General features: G+C 36.8%; 2 protein-coding genes across 3 annotated transcripts in view; both read left to right on the top strand.

The window, feature by feature from the left end:
• Positions 1–16576, top strand: part of LOC136038101 (BLOC-1-related complex subunit 8 homolog) — a 35341-nt gene that overhangs the window by 4030 nt on the left and 14735 nt on the right. Inside the window, exons 2-3 of one of the 2 annotated variants that reach the window (XM_065721114.1) lie at positions 4613–4721; positions 8949–9126. In XM_065721114.1, coding sequence (XP_065577186.1) covers positions 4661–4721; positions 8949–9126 — 239 coding nt within the window. In that variant the 5' untranslated portion in view covers positions 4613–4660. The remainder of the gene's footprint in view (positions 1–4612; positions 4722–8948; positions 9127–16576) is intronic. The other variant, XM_065721115.1, reaches the window with a different exon arrangement.
• LOC136037526 (piggyBac transposable element-derived protein 3-like) lies at positions 298–1641 on the top strand. The gene has a single exon (XM_065720248.1). It carries the CDS (start codon positions 298–300, stop codon positions 1639–1641), a length of 1344 nt encoding a protein of 447 aa, XP_065576320.1.

Here is a 16576-nt window from a genome sequence, read left to right as displayed (position 1 = left end):
AACACTTTTTACAAAATACAAACAAATGGCTGTGTGCATATAGATCCAAACTGGCTTGATAATAGGGCAGTAGATGGTGCACCTTTCGTGATTTTTTGAGAATTTTTACTAAACCGCTAGGTGTCCATACTTGACTGTCCAGATCAACCCCGTGTCCGGGTCAACCCTGGTCTCCCCTACTAGACTGTTACCAAATATATTTTTTACAGTGCAGAAATGGACCAGCCTTCTCCGAGTACATCAAAAACTGTGGAAGATGAGTATTCGGCTGTCCAGCAAAGACTTTGAACACGCCCCATGTCATTTGCACAGGCTCTGAATTTTGTTCTTTGCCCGGAAGACAACTCCGACCTCAAAGATCTGTCTGATGAAGATGAGGACCCATCTGTTCCTAGTTTTCTCCTTCCTGATCCTGATAATAACCCGCAGGAAGAAGAGATTGAAGAAGAAATAGAAAGCAGTCGAATTGAAGCTGACGACCACAACAGTGAGGATGACCATGAGGACGTCGAGATCGCCAGACAAAATGCCACGAGCTCAGGCACTGTTGCTTCGAAACCAAGCAAACGATGGGACCTTGCTTGGAGAAAAGTGGATTTCGTCCAGCCAGATGCTGCGTGGAAGGATCATCTTGTCGTCGACCAAGAAATGAGTGGCAAGACACCCCTGGAATTTGTCAGGCTGTTTTTTGACCAAGGCGTGGTCAACCATATACGTGACCAAACGAAAATTTACGCTCTTCAAAAAGATGCCAAAGAATTTGGAGTTTCATCTGCCAAGGTGGAATGCTTCTTAGGGATCCTTGCATTCACAGGAATAGTGAAAATGCCGTCATACCGTAGTTACTGGTCAAACGAAACGCGCTACCCTGTAATAGCTGATGCCATGTCGCGTGACAGATTCGAGCAGATCAAAAAGTATCTTCATTTCAACGACAATCTTACCCAGAAACCACGAGGAGACCCTGGGCACGACAAGATCCACAAAGTTCGTCCTCTGATAGAGATGATCAGAGATAACTTTATGAAGATACCCCCAGAAGAACACCAGGCAGTAGACGAGCAAATTGTGCCGACAAAACAGAGGATTTCGTTGAAGCAGTACAATCCCAAGAAACCGCATAAGTGGGGTTATAAGTTCATCTCAAGGGCTGGGGAGAGTGGTTTCGCTTACGACTTTGAAATGTATACGGGTAAGGGGTTGGTTGATGTCAGTGACCTGGGAGTTGGAGCTGATTTTGTCCTGCGGCTTGCAAGAGGAATACCCAAGCACAAAAATTACAAGCTATTCTTTGACAATTGGTCCTCCTCATTAGACTTGGCACAAACACTAAGTGATCAGGGCATACTTACACTGGCCACAGTGAGGGCAAACAGGTTGAAAGGCTGTGCTTTGGAATCCGACAGCAAATTGAAAGCCCGAGGAAGAGGCTCTTACGACTGGCGAGTGGAAACGCAGCCGAATGCCATTGTGGTGAAGTGGTATGACAATAAGCCAGTCCACTTCACAAACATATTGTGTGAAGGAGTACAACCGCTTTATGGGTGGTGTAGATCTTGCCGACATGTTGCTGGAGCTTTACAGGATCGACTTCAAGTCACGGAGCAAATGGTACATGAGGATCTTCTTCTTCTTGTTTGACCTCTCTGTTGTGAATGGCTGGCTCTTATACCGCAGGTGTCTTGCTGCTGGGCGGAAACCAATGAACCTGCTACAGTTCAAGACAGATGTGGCACGTGCACTTCTATCGGGTGCATCTTTGGCAACACCAAAGAGAGGTAGACCTCTCAGTGACGCAGATACCAACTCTCAGAAAAAAAGAAATTATACTTGTCGCCCCCCAGATTCGACAAGACTCGATGGACAGGGGCACTTCCCGGCTTGGATAGAGAGCAAATAGAGATGCAGAGTATGTGTACAAGCTCATTCCAAAGCGAAATGCGTAAAATGTGAAGTGTCCTTGTGTTTCACACCCAACAGGAATTGTTTTCTGACTTACCACACTATGTAGCCGATCAGAGTGTTTTTTGTGCCATGATTGCCGGATGGTTCCTGTGGGAACCATTTTTTTATTTCATCATCTTTATCAATACATTTTTTTTCTTGCCATTTCTGTCGTGGAATAGGTCATAATGAAGCCTGGAAACGGCCGAAATATTTTTCCCATTCTTTTTTCATAATTCAGGCATCAAAGGGCTAAATTGCAAAGCAAGATTTCAAATCGTTAAAACCTTGTAAATCAGCATTGAGCAGAACTATAAAGCCCATAGCACTTTCCTTGTGCCTCATATATTTATTTTTTCAAGGACACATTTTTATAACACAAAGATTGTACCAAGTTAGTGTCCTTTCAGGGGATCACTGATGCTTTGGATTTGTTTCTGGGAGTTTTATTCACCTAACTCAACTACTTCACAATATAGACAAAAACCCTTTAGCTGTAAGACAGACTAAGAGTCTATGAGCATGATGCCCTCTTAAGCTTTCAGTTATTGCTTTCAGCTGAACTGCAAGGAGAGATATGCCATTTGGGAGCCTAGTGGATAAATGTGGAGAATAGCTGGGAATAACTAAAGCTACAAGTGTCTTACCTCCTTTCAGGGAGCCAACCATAAATATTTATTTTTCCTTGAAGAATTTCAAGAATATTTAAGAATATTCTTTTTCCTGAAGGCCCTTGAAGATAGTCAAGGGAGGTAACTAGACTTTTTGCCTGACATAAGCTCCAAGGAGGTTTCTATTCATTCAAATTCCCATTTGGGAGGCTCTTGAAACTAGTGGAACCATATGACCTCATCTTTCTGTATTAGATTTAAATCATTAAAAATGCCCAAGACTTAATTTGGGCTTCTTATTTTTCCAAAAGACTAGATGCAAAAGCTAGTTGAAAAGCTAGGTGATCTGAGCCAATTGGTTGGATCTTTGTGAAATATTTCATAATCAACTTGTTCCTCTTGTATTGTTCTTTGAGCCTTCCCAAAATAACTCTGACTTTATAAGTTGGGGTATGACTTGGAAACCCAGAGCCAACTTTATTGCAATGTTGTGAATGGTTTCCAGTTTTGTCAGACTTGTCTTATAGCACCTCTAAACACTTCTATGGAGTATCCTATCTTGGAATGGATAAATTCTAGATGAGGGACTTTTGTCTATCTTGGAAAGTAATGGAGGAAGGTGATTTATACTCAGGAATGAATTTAGAGCCTTTATAATTCCTTGGGGAAGTATTTTGAAATACCAACTTCCCCCCCCTCCCCCCACACCAAAGGGTACTGACCTTTTACAATGTTTGTGTTATAAAAGTGAAACCCTGAGACATAGATTTAGAGTTCCAATGTGATGCAAGGAAAGTGCTTTGAGGCTCATACTTTTGCTCAATCTTGCTTTATAAGCTTTTAGAGGTTTAAACGTCTGTTTCCTAAGTTTAGGATAAAAGCTCTTACATGACTTAAATGCCTACTGATATAACAGAGAGTTTAATTTTTAAACAGTAGAGCTAATGAAAAAGAGACTGAAAATTTCAAAGTTAAGGTTACATTTTGTTGTCAAAGTCTAGATAGGGAGAGACTTGTCATCTATGCAATCCTCTAACCCCTAAAAATAGGGAAAGGATAGAGATAGTGGCTCAACAATAGTTTGCTGAGTGCATTTTAGGTCCTTGATTAATTCCTGAAAGTTTCATTCACCTAACTCAGCTACATTCCGAGATAGCAAGAAGTCCCTCAACTGGAACTTTATTGTACTTTTATTTATCAAAATATTTTTTCTTGATCAGATGTTTGATGTTGGATTGAGGTTGGATTAGTATGAACTAAGGTTGTTCATAATAAGGTGTGAGTAGAGCTGACCATTGCATGTGGGAGGAATAGGGAAATCTCTAGCTATGTTATTTATAAAGTAGTAGTGTATAACTACTTTTAATAGAAACATGTTAATGAAATAAAAGTGGTACCATTAAATTCCTTGTGTTGTGTTTTTTCCAAATATTATGGATACTTTTTTGAACAATACCCACAAACAACCAACCCCCCACCCTTATTGTCCCAGATGTAGCCATAGGATATATGCAAAACTAAAAGAAAATGAGGACAAAATTAAATACTTACTTTATAATAGGCTAAGTAGCATGTTTCTATTAATCTTATTATCATGCTTCCTTCCATTGTCTTTTACATTTTAAAATGTTTTTTTTTATCTAACAATTCTGTTCCAATCACATAGGCCAAACGTTTTTCACAGATCAAGAATGCAAGAAACATAACAAAGAAGACATGATGCTTCATGGAATGAAAACAACAAGAAGATGAATTATTTAGGGCCATATCTGGGACCATTAAGAAAGGTGGGTCACATTGTTATGAAAGTGGCCATGATATTTGAAAAGAGCATAAAATAACATGTTTCCATTAGGAGTGGTCATGCACTACACGTTTGCCATGATATTATCAAAAGGATCCCTGCACTCTGGAAATACGGGAAGTTTGAATATGGGATTTGTGTAAACATATTATTGGTGCTTTCAGTTGTCCTCTTTGAAAATTACCCCCCCCCATACTCTGTGTACATACGAAGTAAATCAAAGAGGTAGTAATATACACACCTCCTTTTTCAGCAGCAAAACAGTAACATCAGTCCAAGATAGCTTCAAAGGACTGAAGCAATGGCGAGCTTGGAGTTTGAACACTTGAGGAACCCAGAAACTGAATATAGAGCAAGAAAAAGTAAGTTTAATCTACTGTATATAATTGATAGTGTTGATAAATGCCAATGGCAAATCTGAAAGCTGTGACATGATGTTAACATAAGTAACAGCTTCTTCAGATGGTAGTATTTTTTCAAATGAAAGTAAAGAGTAACAATAAGACTCAAAATAAGTAGAAACTATTTTCTTATATAAAGGAGGCTACTTCCCCCCTCCCCCACTTTTTATGCTAAAGTTCTATAGTGCTATGCCCAAATCATTTATTAGTGACCCTGTACTTGGGGAGTCTTTCTTAAAACATTGGGGCCAAGAAGTCAGGCTTTAGTGTAGAGAGTGTACGTTTGAGGAGGAAGTAGTCCCCCTCTCCTTAATAATGGAATAATTTCTGTTCGTTTTCAGTTTTAATATTGCTTTACTTTAATTTAAAAAAGTATATTTTTATATGTATTTAATTTCTGTTCATTTTTAATACCCTACCCAGGGTTTATGTAAATGTCAGGAGAGCTACTGTTCCCTCAAACCTGACTCTTTTGATCAAAGTTATACTTTAACAGGAAATGCTTCAAGAAACGAGTCCATTTATTATACAATTTAATAGCCTTTTTTTTACTTGTTGTTTATTACTATAAACTATTTGATCCAAGGCTCTCTTAAATGTGGTAAAGGCTACTACACTTTCTTTCAAATACCATTTCCCTGTTTGTGTTTGATATTCATATAATAATGCTTTAAAAGTGATAATAATACCTGAAAAAGATATGCCCCTTCATATAATTATTTTGGAGGGTGGTTGGGGGGGGGTGTCTGAAAATCAGAAATGAATTATATAGTCATCATTTACATGTTTTTCAAGGTGAGTTCTATTAATAAATACATTTTTTTTTCGTAGGGATGTCTCCCAAGGGTGCTGGCAGGGAAACCTAGGGGGTCAATGCCCTTCTGACAACAAGAAGACATTAAAAATGAACATTTAAGAAAACGAGAGATATTTCCATTTAAATTTCAATATAAAACGCTCCTAGTGGTGCTTACCATCCCCCCTTTCCTCAAAGATTTCCTGGTGGTGCTGAAGATGCTGTTCTCCTGCTTCTTATGTTGTAGATTTTTTTGTTTTCAACAAGAAGGGAGCTGTCACCCTGACAGGCTTAATATAAACGTATTCATGCAAATGTAAAAAGGCTGGGGACTTTGACTGATATGCTGGATTTGACGGCTCTCTCATATGCTGAATCTGGTGGTATAACTGATTGTAGTTTATCTCAGTCAACTTTTTTTTATCTTTTTCTTTTCGAAAGTAAGACAAATTTGCCCAGGATCGTAAATTTTGGTATTGGATCATTAACTTTAATGACTTTGACATAGCCTTATCAGGATCGCTATAAAAACCCATTCGTTTGATGTATATGTTGTTAAAAAAGCTTCATTTTTCAGAATTTTGATTACTATAAATTCTAGAGGTGGCTCATTTGGTTGAAATAGGAGTTTCTAGTTCCCTTCTAAGAGTCAATAGTGTTGAAGGTCAACTAGCCCCCCCCCCCCCAACTGCCCCTCTTCACCAAACGCATCTGATTGAAATTGTGCGAAGGCCATTTTATTTAAAATAGTCCAAAGAAAATATAACAATGCCTGCAGGGCTGGCATAGCCCCCCAGAGCCCTGGGGCAAGGGCTTTAAGTTATGCCCTGGGGGCATATAAGGTTTTTATGGAATTATATAATTCATATGGATCTCGTTTGGTTTTAAATTAGAAGTTATAGTGCCCTTTTTAAGAGTTAAATTGATCTGAGAGAAACCATCCCCCCCCCTCCACCACGCCCATCATTTCCTAAAACAAAGACATCAATTTTTTTTCAGCATTGTTGAAAGGTTCAGTAATTATGCGTTTGGAGATTTCAACCCCCCTCCCCCCGAGGCCTCAGAACAAGGGATGCAAGTTATGCAATTTGTTCACTGTTTACATTTAGTATCTGTTATTGATAGAAATTATACATGTTTCACTTCTTTCCTAAAATACGAAGGGCATTAAGATGAGTGTTTCAGGGAATCTTGAGGGAGTGTTGAATTAAATCATAATATGTTATGTGTATATGGGCTGCCAAAAGGTTGTGACTGAGTATATTAATTTGGAATTTTCAGGAAATGATAAGGGAGATGATGAATTGACCAAAAATGCAATATTTGCACGCTAGTACTACTGCAACTACTGCTGCTTCTACTGCTACCTCAAGTGCTATTACTACTATCGCTAAAACTACTACTTCTGTTCATATCCATTTGAATTTTTTTTCATCAGTAAAGTGCAAATTATGTTCTGGCCTTGAGAAGGCATAGGGGTTTTGAGCCCTACTCATATTAATTTCTGCTCGTTTTGAGTTTGGCTTGGTTATTTATTGTAATTTCTGTTCATTTTGGTTTCATTTATTTATCGATGCAGATTTGTGGTAATTTTACGTTTGGTAGATTGTTTGAATGTATTTTTGCTCACTTTTGGTTTAACGGAGTTATTTACTTTCTTTTGAAAAACTAATTTTGTAGAATTTTTTTAAAATTAATTTTTAAAAATGTAGGTCCTTAAAAAATTGAACAACATTGAACTAATACACCTAAAAACATGGGTTAACTTTGACATAGGATATTAAATAGTTGTAAAAATACGAAGTGCATGGGTAACTAGTGCAAAGGACCACTCACTCAGTCTAGGGTTTGGTATAGCCAATAGCTATGGAATAGAAATAGCCAGGTGTCGTTCAAGATCTAGAGGGTTGTGGCTTCCCTGATCCTCCATCCCCAATTGATACCAATGGGCTTAAAGGCACTGGGATCATATCTACTCAAGGACTTTCAAGTTCTTTCTAGATCAAAACCTTTTTTAGTCAAAAGCTTTTTAAGAAGAGTATAATATGGGAATCTAATAACTAAAACAACTATATCATGAGCCGTCCAATCTAGGTACTGAACAGTCTAGCTTTAAAAAAATAATAATGTTTCAAAATATTGTTTTAAAAGGGCCAAGTGCTATTTATGTGTAGTATGCAAAAACTATCAATTAATATGCTTGTCTGTCTTCATATTTAAGTACCTAAACTACACAAGGAGTGGTTGAAGCCAAATGGGACTTGCATCCTAAAATATCCCAAGTGCCTCCACTCCTCTGGAGATTTAAAACAAAGAAAGCGATGCATAAAAAAAGAATATTCTTCCATAAAAAGGATCTACAACACATTTGGACCTAAAACATGTTTCTTCTCGAAGGGATTAACATATCTTGGCAAAATCGTTGGATCCCCATTAAGCTATAGAGCGTGTGCACCAATCCTTTCTAATTGGAAGGAGGACAGGAGATGTGACAGAAAGAAAGGATTTTAATTAAGTAATCAAAATATAAATCTAATAAGATATATTTAAGGTTCTTTGGCAGTCTACTGTGGCTATTGACATCAAAACTTGGATTTAAATATCATGGACATAGCTTTGGTTAAATTAGACTTTTTTTCTCAGTAAAGAAAGATCGCTATATTCCTGTTTATGCTATAGAACTTATTATTTTTTTTTTACTTAAAAATATGTGCAAGCATAGGAAGAAAATGAAAAGGTCAGTGCACATTCTCAGTTCTTTCTAATTGATATCTGTGTTAAATGAGTCAGAGGAGCGATTTAACAAACTCCCACGAAGCATCTAAATTTCAGATGCCAGCTGAAGGGGAAATCTAAATCTCAGACAAACTTCCATGAAACAAGCAAGTAAGTATGCAAGTATGTAAGTATGTACAATTTGGTGTCGATGAAGTCATTTTTTGGAGTCAATTTCTTGAAAGCCATCGTGTTTGAAAACTATATTTTAGGAGGAAAAATCAGAAGAATCATAGAATACGAGGAAGTATCTTAACATATGCAAATTTAGCCTGCGGTTAATCCATACATAACTTGCAATATTTCTGCCCTCATAAGGAAATTTCGAAGAAAAAGTTCCGGTCACGTAACATACGCGGCTTCAACCCATGTGATTTATTCCGTATTGGACCATGATCTAGAAATGATAATGAAAGATCATCAGTACACAAGATTTTTCTGTTTTTTTTGTAAAATTTTCACGAGGCTTTCTGCTTTCACTGGCCGTCAAACAGAAAACTAAATTGTGTAAATCCGCAAAGTTGTACACTAGTGTGTTAATTGATGACGGTTGAAGGAAGCAGTGGCGCATTTAAAGGTAAAGACTATAGACACTAATAAACCCTTTGCTATTCTAGCTGCTGAGAAGCTATCTGAGAACACACATTTGTTGGCCAATGAGCCATCATTGGCAATGTACCGTCTTCAAGAACATGTTAGAAGATCTTTGCCAGTTATGATTGAAACCAGACAAGATTGCATACAGTTGAATTCAGTGCTTCAAGGTGGCTGCTATGACACTGATTTAGCTCATGGGCAAGTTTTACTGTATTATGGTATTAAATAAAAAAAAAATTACTTCTTCATAGAAAAGTAAAGAGCCATATTAAAATGAGCAGAACTGAAGTCGTATAATTTAAACTTGAAACGGTCAGAAATTTTTATCTATGAAGGTATGAAGCTCAAAGTGAGCTGAGATTCAAATATATGATTTAATCAAACCTAAAAGGAACAGAAAAGACAGCAAATAAGAGTAGGGCTATCATCCCCAACCAAACCTTCCTGGCCTAAGGGCCAAAGTGTCATTCGTTCTTTACTAAAACGATTTGCATTTTGAACAGTGTGTTTTTTTACTTGTCATAATATTACTAAACATAACAACAAGATAATATCGCAAGGCTAATCAAGGCTTAAAAATAAAATTGGTGCTACATCTCTCCCCCTCCCCGTCAAATCTTCTAAACACCTTTTGGTTCACTTGTGTTTTGTTGGAAAAATTAGACTGATTGTTCACATAATTGTTCTAGTTCCTCTAAGTCTAAGCGATTTTTGATTTTTCAAAGCTGTAATTATTAAACAGGAAGTACTTAAAATGTGTTTTGTTTTTTATATAGCGCAAATGACGCTCTGATCTTTAGAATGTTTGGGGGGTTATCCTTATTTTTAGTAATTTATGTCCATTTTAAGTTTGGCTTGATTATTAGTTTAATTCTTTTTGTTTGAGGATTCATTTATTTATGTAAAGCAGCATCTGATGTCTTCACTTTTGTTTGATTGCTCGTTTTAATATCTGTTCGTCTTGGGTTTCATTTGTTTACTTTTCTTTGAAATGCATCTTTTTTGGGATATATTTTTTTTTACTTAGCTTCTGTTCGTTTTTTAATTCACATAGTTTTATTGTAGGTTAGTCATATTAATATATGCAAAGTTTTTTTCCTGCTTAAGAATTAAGATGATAGATTGTAATTTAGATTTGGAACAAAAATATGAAAATTCTCTCAAAATTTTCGATCAACGGTAACTATGTGCAATTTTTTTTAATGATAGTTCACTATAGGAATTTGAGTGGGGGGAGAGTGGGTAGGGGATTTTTATTCATATGAACTGAAAGTGTGGAAATTTTTGGTTTTCTGTAGAGTTGATGCTATCCTGGAGACATCCTTTAATATTCACGTATTATCTTGATCTAGCATTTTATTGAAAGAATCGCCTTGTGCTATATTAAAAAAAAATTCTTTTTTTCTTGCTTTTTTTTGTCGGAAAAAAGGGAGGGTGTCATGAATTAATGCAACCAGATTTGTGTGCTTAGTCTTTTTGTCAGGAAAAAACTTACCCTTTGTCTTTTCACCTACCCTTCCCAAATACTCCCTGAGAGTTTTAATCCGACTAACCTGGATGAATAGTTTCTTCCAATTTACCATAATCCTTTCCCCAAGTCAAAATTTGAGATCCACTTGGCCCTCCATTGCTCCCTCAAAGTTTCAACTTAATCCACCAAACTGTTCCTGAGGTAATGGTGGCGCGGTTTTGAAACCATTGATACGCGTGGTATCTTCGGAGTGCACTGTTACTTCACTAGGAATAGATTATTGTCCAGCAGGGCTGATAGTACCAAAAATTTTCAACAGAATGAAGATCCAATCTTTAAATCCTTTCCCTATGCCTCCCCGAGGCAAGATTTGAAGATCACTTGCCCATCTCTCCTCCAATAATTCCAGAAAATTTCAACTCGAGCCCCAAAGCCATTCTCACGATGCTGTACATGTGTATTTTTAGTCGCAGGACCACCCGTGGTGTCATAGGATTTACATTGCTACCTAACGGCGAAGAGATTATAGAACCCATTGAGGCTCACAGTACAAAAATCTGTGTGTGGACTGGAGAAAGAAAAAAAACTGTTTTAATAACCTAGGTGAGGACAGAGTATAAGTAGCGTTACTACTTGCAGAAAAAACATAATATGTTCTCATATATGTTCCTAAACTACAAAAGCATGTTTTGATTCAGTTGTCGATTCAAACCAAGACAAAATAAGAGACTTCTATCACAAAATTCCACTAAAAAAGAAAAGAAAAAAAGACGGTTATAATGTAGAATTGGGTTAATATGTAGTATGTAAATGGTAGATATGGTTACAGAAAGTTAACAGTATCATAGTCAAAATCAACCCTCAACTGTGCTGAGAAGAACTGGCGTTGATTCAGAAAAATTTCAGGAGGGTGGGGGGTTTTTAATAACTACCGTTGGTTTACAGTGCTTGATAATCACCCTTTCAGCATTATTTATTTTGTCGATTGGGCCAAGGGACTGTTGCAAATCCTAAGCACGTCTAGGTTTTAACCTATTTTATTTAAAATTGTGCCTACTGGCTTATCAGTTTGAATTTAGCTTTCCACTTAAAAGCAGAATCTTAGCTGAATCAATTAAAGCATGACGGGTCAACTTCAGATAGACATAGAGACTCAGATACAGATTTGTATATATTTGCGAAAAAGAAAGTCTGTTCTAGTGAGAAAAAGTAAGAGTATGTAATAAGGCAGCAAAATTGTTTGAATTAGGCGTCAAAAATTGGCATTTTCCTTCAATTCCATTTTTTTTCTGATTTTTTTTTTTACCTTTAAAAATACCTAGGTTGAGAGGGGAGGTTCAGAGGCTCTGGTAAACCTCCTTAGAGATGTAAAGAACTGTGAAGAAGGCAAAGTTTACAGGTATCATCATTACCAAGCTCTGAAAAGGGCTCTGTTACAAAACTTGCCTTCTTCTCAAACTAATGCACCGATAATTTATGGACCAAGAATGTTTTGAATGGTGTTCCAACAAAAAAGTTCTTCACAGAATAAACTGTAATACACTTTGGTTAATTAATGCGGAGTTCAATTAAGACTCTGCGAGAATCTCAACCCGGCTGAACGATTATTGTATTGAGCTTATTCCTGCCCTATATCTTGTAGAAAAGTCGGCAGTGCCCATCAGGCAAATAAAGTCCAAAATTGAAATCATATCTTCAAGATAGCTATAAAACAAAACTATGACAATCTCTGCATGCATCTATTCCAAAACTGATTCATTATTGCAAAGAGTCTGATTATGTCTGCAATAAAAAAATCGAAGAAAAAAAGTTTGAAGGTTATATGGGATTTCTATACCTCATCCGTCGTTGTGTGGGTGATTGTTTACTGACTGTTTGGTCGGCCTTTAACAAAATTATATTCAATTTGGGAATAGTGCCTTATTCTTCATCATTGGATGTTTGACTCCTCTTCCTAGTTAAAACAAACCTCCTTTTGGGTGTTCTTCTTTTAGCCCCAATACAGTTGCAATTGTCTTCTGTAAAATATATTTGAGAATTGGAAGCTTGTAGAGCTTCGAACTAGTGCACAGATCGTTTTTTGGTCTCGGCTTGGGTGCGGTAATGCACTTTCTGACTCAATATCAACTCTTATGGATTCCGTAGAAGACCATGAAAGTATCACATCAGCCACTCATTATGTAAGTTGCATATTTGATTCAGTTCTCCATGATGAGATTATACTGGACATGGGTTTGCGAGTGCCAACCCCTGCATCCTAATAGTGCGAATTGAAACTTAGCCAGGTAATGAGTTCATAATTCGTTGTATGATTCACCATTTCTCCACGTGGGAGTATCCTTCTCCCGGTGAAAAAGAGGGTAAGGCAAGGTGCCATTTTGTCCTCGATGGCATTTAATGCCATGGTTGTGCCCAATTATCTGTTCTTTAGGCGATTTTGGCGTATATTTTCGGCTATAAACGGGCTGAAATTACGGCCGGTCTACAATAAATGTTTAAAGGTCCTGTTGTGCTTATCATCATGGAAAAAAAATACGAACAGCAAACAAATATGTCTCACGTCAATACGGCATTTTGAATCTGGAAGAAACAATTGTAGCGCAGACTGCTTGTTATAACTTGTTCGTTTTGTCCCACCTCTGAGCTTTGATTCTTCACTAGTAGCTGATATATGCTGTTGGTTACTGTGTTCAGTATTTTGTTGTTTTAAGGAAAGTTAGCTTTTTGCGGTTCTGTTTGTCTCTTTTGGGCTCTATCTGGTTTTTCATTGATGGGTAATGAATCCATTCATTTATTCATTGCAGACCAGAATGGTTTTTCAGCATGTAGATTAGCAGACTCTAGCAGGCTAGTATATGCTCTTTTCTTGTATGGTATTCCTCACGAGTGCACTAAAGTGATTAGCGTTATGTACAAGAAAAATATTTCTGCGGGCAAGGTAGGAAGTGAGGTTAGTAGTTTGTTTGGTTTGGAATCATAAACGATAAAGAATTAATGCATAATAAATTTTAATAAGTCGTATAATATGACCTAGGAGTCGTTTAAATGAAGAAATATTACCTCCTCCCCCCTTTGCCTGGGTACTTTGAGCCACTCCTGGTTTAACCATGGCTTGGGGAAAGTGATTTGAGCCAATCAAAAGAAACTGTGTCCATCCAGATTATCAAAATACAATGTCTGCTATCTTGGGAACGGCTTAAGAGATGGAACTTTCATGTAGTGTAAGAGAAGAAAGAGGGAAAGGAGGGGTAAGGATACTTCGAATTTTATGTTAGGAGTAGGGGCTAAATAGGTTTTGTCTCTGACCAGCCTTATGATTTTTACAGTATAAGTCAAATGGGGCATAGAGTCTATTCAGAGTTAAGTAATGAGGTAAATCAAACGACTATATGCGTTTTCTATGTTATCCATATAGCTCATCTGCAATTTCTTTGGAACAACTCGGAAAACCAAGTTGAAACATCTAGGTTTAATCGTTTAGGTTTGAAGCCATGTGGCCTTAAATCTCAACCTGGAGGGGGCAGAGAAAGGATAATCATAATATTTCGTATCAGATTTACCTAGAAGTTTTTACACTTTAAGCCCCTGTGGGACTAGAATATATATTCAAGATGAAGCAGCATTGTAAATTGGAAGATACAATACTTATCCAAGTGAAAAACCAATGAGTTATTTGCGACATTTCAAGAACAGCTTGGTAGATCGAGTTGAAACTTTCAGGGGTTTTGGAAGGTAAAGTGCGCCTAAATTGATTTTAACTTAGGTGGGGGAAGAGGTAAATTTTAAAGTCACTATGCGTATACCAGCTGTCATATCTGTAACATATCTGTAGTATCTCATGAACAGTTTGGAAAATGCAGCTGAAACTTTCAGGTATTGTTGTCAGAGGAGAGAGGGCAAGGGGATTTCAAATTTTGTGTTGGGAGGAGGGAGCATGGATACTTCAAATTTTTTTGGGGGAGGATGGCTAAAAATTCCATTTGGAGATCTTACAAGAATTTGGAACTTCTAAAATAATTTTCTACAGTAGTGGTGGTGATAATTTTCTTATTAGGTTGTTCACAAAACCGAATCTTCTGGGATGGTTTAGTATGGCAATTAAAACAACTTGATCGCTTTTTATAGTGGTTGAAACAATTCGACTTTTATTGGGCAGCTTGCAAATTTTTCCAAACAACAGCAACAACCACAGAGAAACAAATGTTGACATAGATGACATAAAAATCCTGTGTGAACACGTATTTTACAAATATTTATAATACACTGATTTTCAAAGTCTAGCACAAAAAAAAGCTTCGAAATTATAAATGTAGATCAAAGACCTAAGTATGCCATAGACACCAAAAATGTTAATTTAAGCCATCTCTAAGTATTTTCTCTTTTTGGGCAGAACCAACATTATATCTAGAGTTTGGAAGAGACAAGGACTGTAAAATATCAATATAGCCAAGCATGTGCGTTCTGTCCACTGGAAATTTAAATAGTCTTGGCTTTCTATTTGTAAGTTACCCTAGTAATATAAGTTGCTTGACATCGACATACGGTTGATAGAGGCGATTCGGACGCTTTACTCTTGACATCAGTTTAGATCAAATTTTCTTTTTTGTCGATATGGTTTTCAAATTATGCGAGGGTCATTAAAAATAAGAAATAAACGAATTATTCATTTCACTTTAAACATTACTTACATACAACACGATTGCCAATAGTAGAAGTAAGATTCTTTCACCACCAAAAGGAGAGAAAAAAGGCTGAAACAAAACAAAAGAAAATGAATATAGCATTTTGTTTTTCACAAATATGCCATTAAAATCATACACTGCATAAATTCTAGTAAATCCCAGGAATTGCAACGTATACATTACTTAGATTAAATAAAAAAAAAAACAGTTTTTTTTTAACGGGAAGTAAGGAGCGACATTAAAACTTAAGACGAACAGAAATTACTTTGTATATGAAAGGGCTGCTTCCTCATCAACACCCCGCTCTTTGCGCTAGAGTTTGACTCATTCTCTTAATTCTACTTTTTAAAACAGTAAAAAACTTTAGCGTAAAGAGCGGGGCGTTGATGAAGAAGCAGCCCTTTCATGTACGAAATAATTTCTGTTCGTTTTAAGTTTTAATGTCGCTCCTTACTTCCCGTTAAAAAAACTTTTTTTTTATTTAATTTCTGAACGTTTTTGAATCAATGCACGTTTTGATTTTGGCTCTCCGCAGATGAATAATTAAAACGAAATTTGCATATTTGTTTTTTTGAATAATTGGCTTTCTCGTAGTTTTGATCGAGTGATTTTGAGAAAAAAAGGAGCGGGAAAGGAGGCCTAGTTGCCCTCCGATTTTTTGGTTACTTAAAAAGGCAACTGAAACTTTAAATTTTTTACGAATGTTTATTAGTAAAAGATATACGTAACTTACAAATTAGCTTACGTAACGAACTTCTGTATTCTCATGGTTTTATTACGTATATGAAGGGATTCACCCCATCGTCTGTACCCTCGCTCTTTACACTAAAGCTTAAATCTTGTCCCAATTTCTTAAGAATGACCCCTGAATCACAAAAGCCGTAGAATAAATAGTTGAAATTACTAAAAATGCTTTAGCATAAAGAGCGAGGTATTAGGGGGAGGTAAGCCCATCATAGACGTAATAATTCCTGTTCGTTTTAAGTTTTAATGCTTCTCTTTACTTTCAGTTGAAAAACTTTTTCATATTTATTTTTTCATTGTTTTTTTTTTTAAATAATGCTAGAAAATCCTGCTCTCCCTTCATGAAACTTTTCTTCCCTCATGAAAAATTCCTTCAAGGAAAGTTCCCCCAACACGTCCCCCTCTTCTCACCCCCCCCCCTCAACCTAAAAACCCCCCAGAAAATGTCTGTACTCTTCCAAATAACCATTACTATATGTAAGCACTGGTCAAAGTTTGTAACTTGTGACCCCTCCCACGGGGACTGTGGGGGAGTAAGTCGTCCCCAAAGACATAGTTATAAGGTTTTTTGACTACGCTGAATAAAATGACCATCTCAGAATTTTGATCCAGTGACTTTGGGAAAATAATTAGCGTGGGAGGGGGCCTAGGTGCCCTCCCATTTTTTTGGTCACTTAAAAAGGGCACTAGAACTTTTAATTTCCGTTAGAATGAGCCCTCTCGCAAGATTCTCGGACCACTGGGTCGATAC

Source organism: Artemia franciscana, chromosome 17, assembly GCF_032884065.1.
Source record: "Artemia franciscana chromosome 17, ASM3288406v1, whole genome shotgun sequence".
NCBI classification, from domain to species: domain Eukaryota; kingdom Metazoa; phylum Arthropoda; class Branchiopoda; order Anostraca; family Artemiidae; genus Artemia; species Artemia franciscana.
This window is presented reverse-complemented; position numbering and strand designations above follow the sequence as displayed.

Bases quoted from the DNA above. Each gene is read 5' to 3' on its own strand.
- LOC136037526 (XM_065720248.1), top strand. From the start codon at position 298: ATGTCATTTGCACAGGCTCTGAATTTTGTTCTTTGCCCGGAAGACAAC.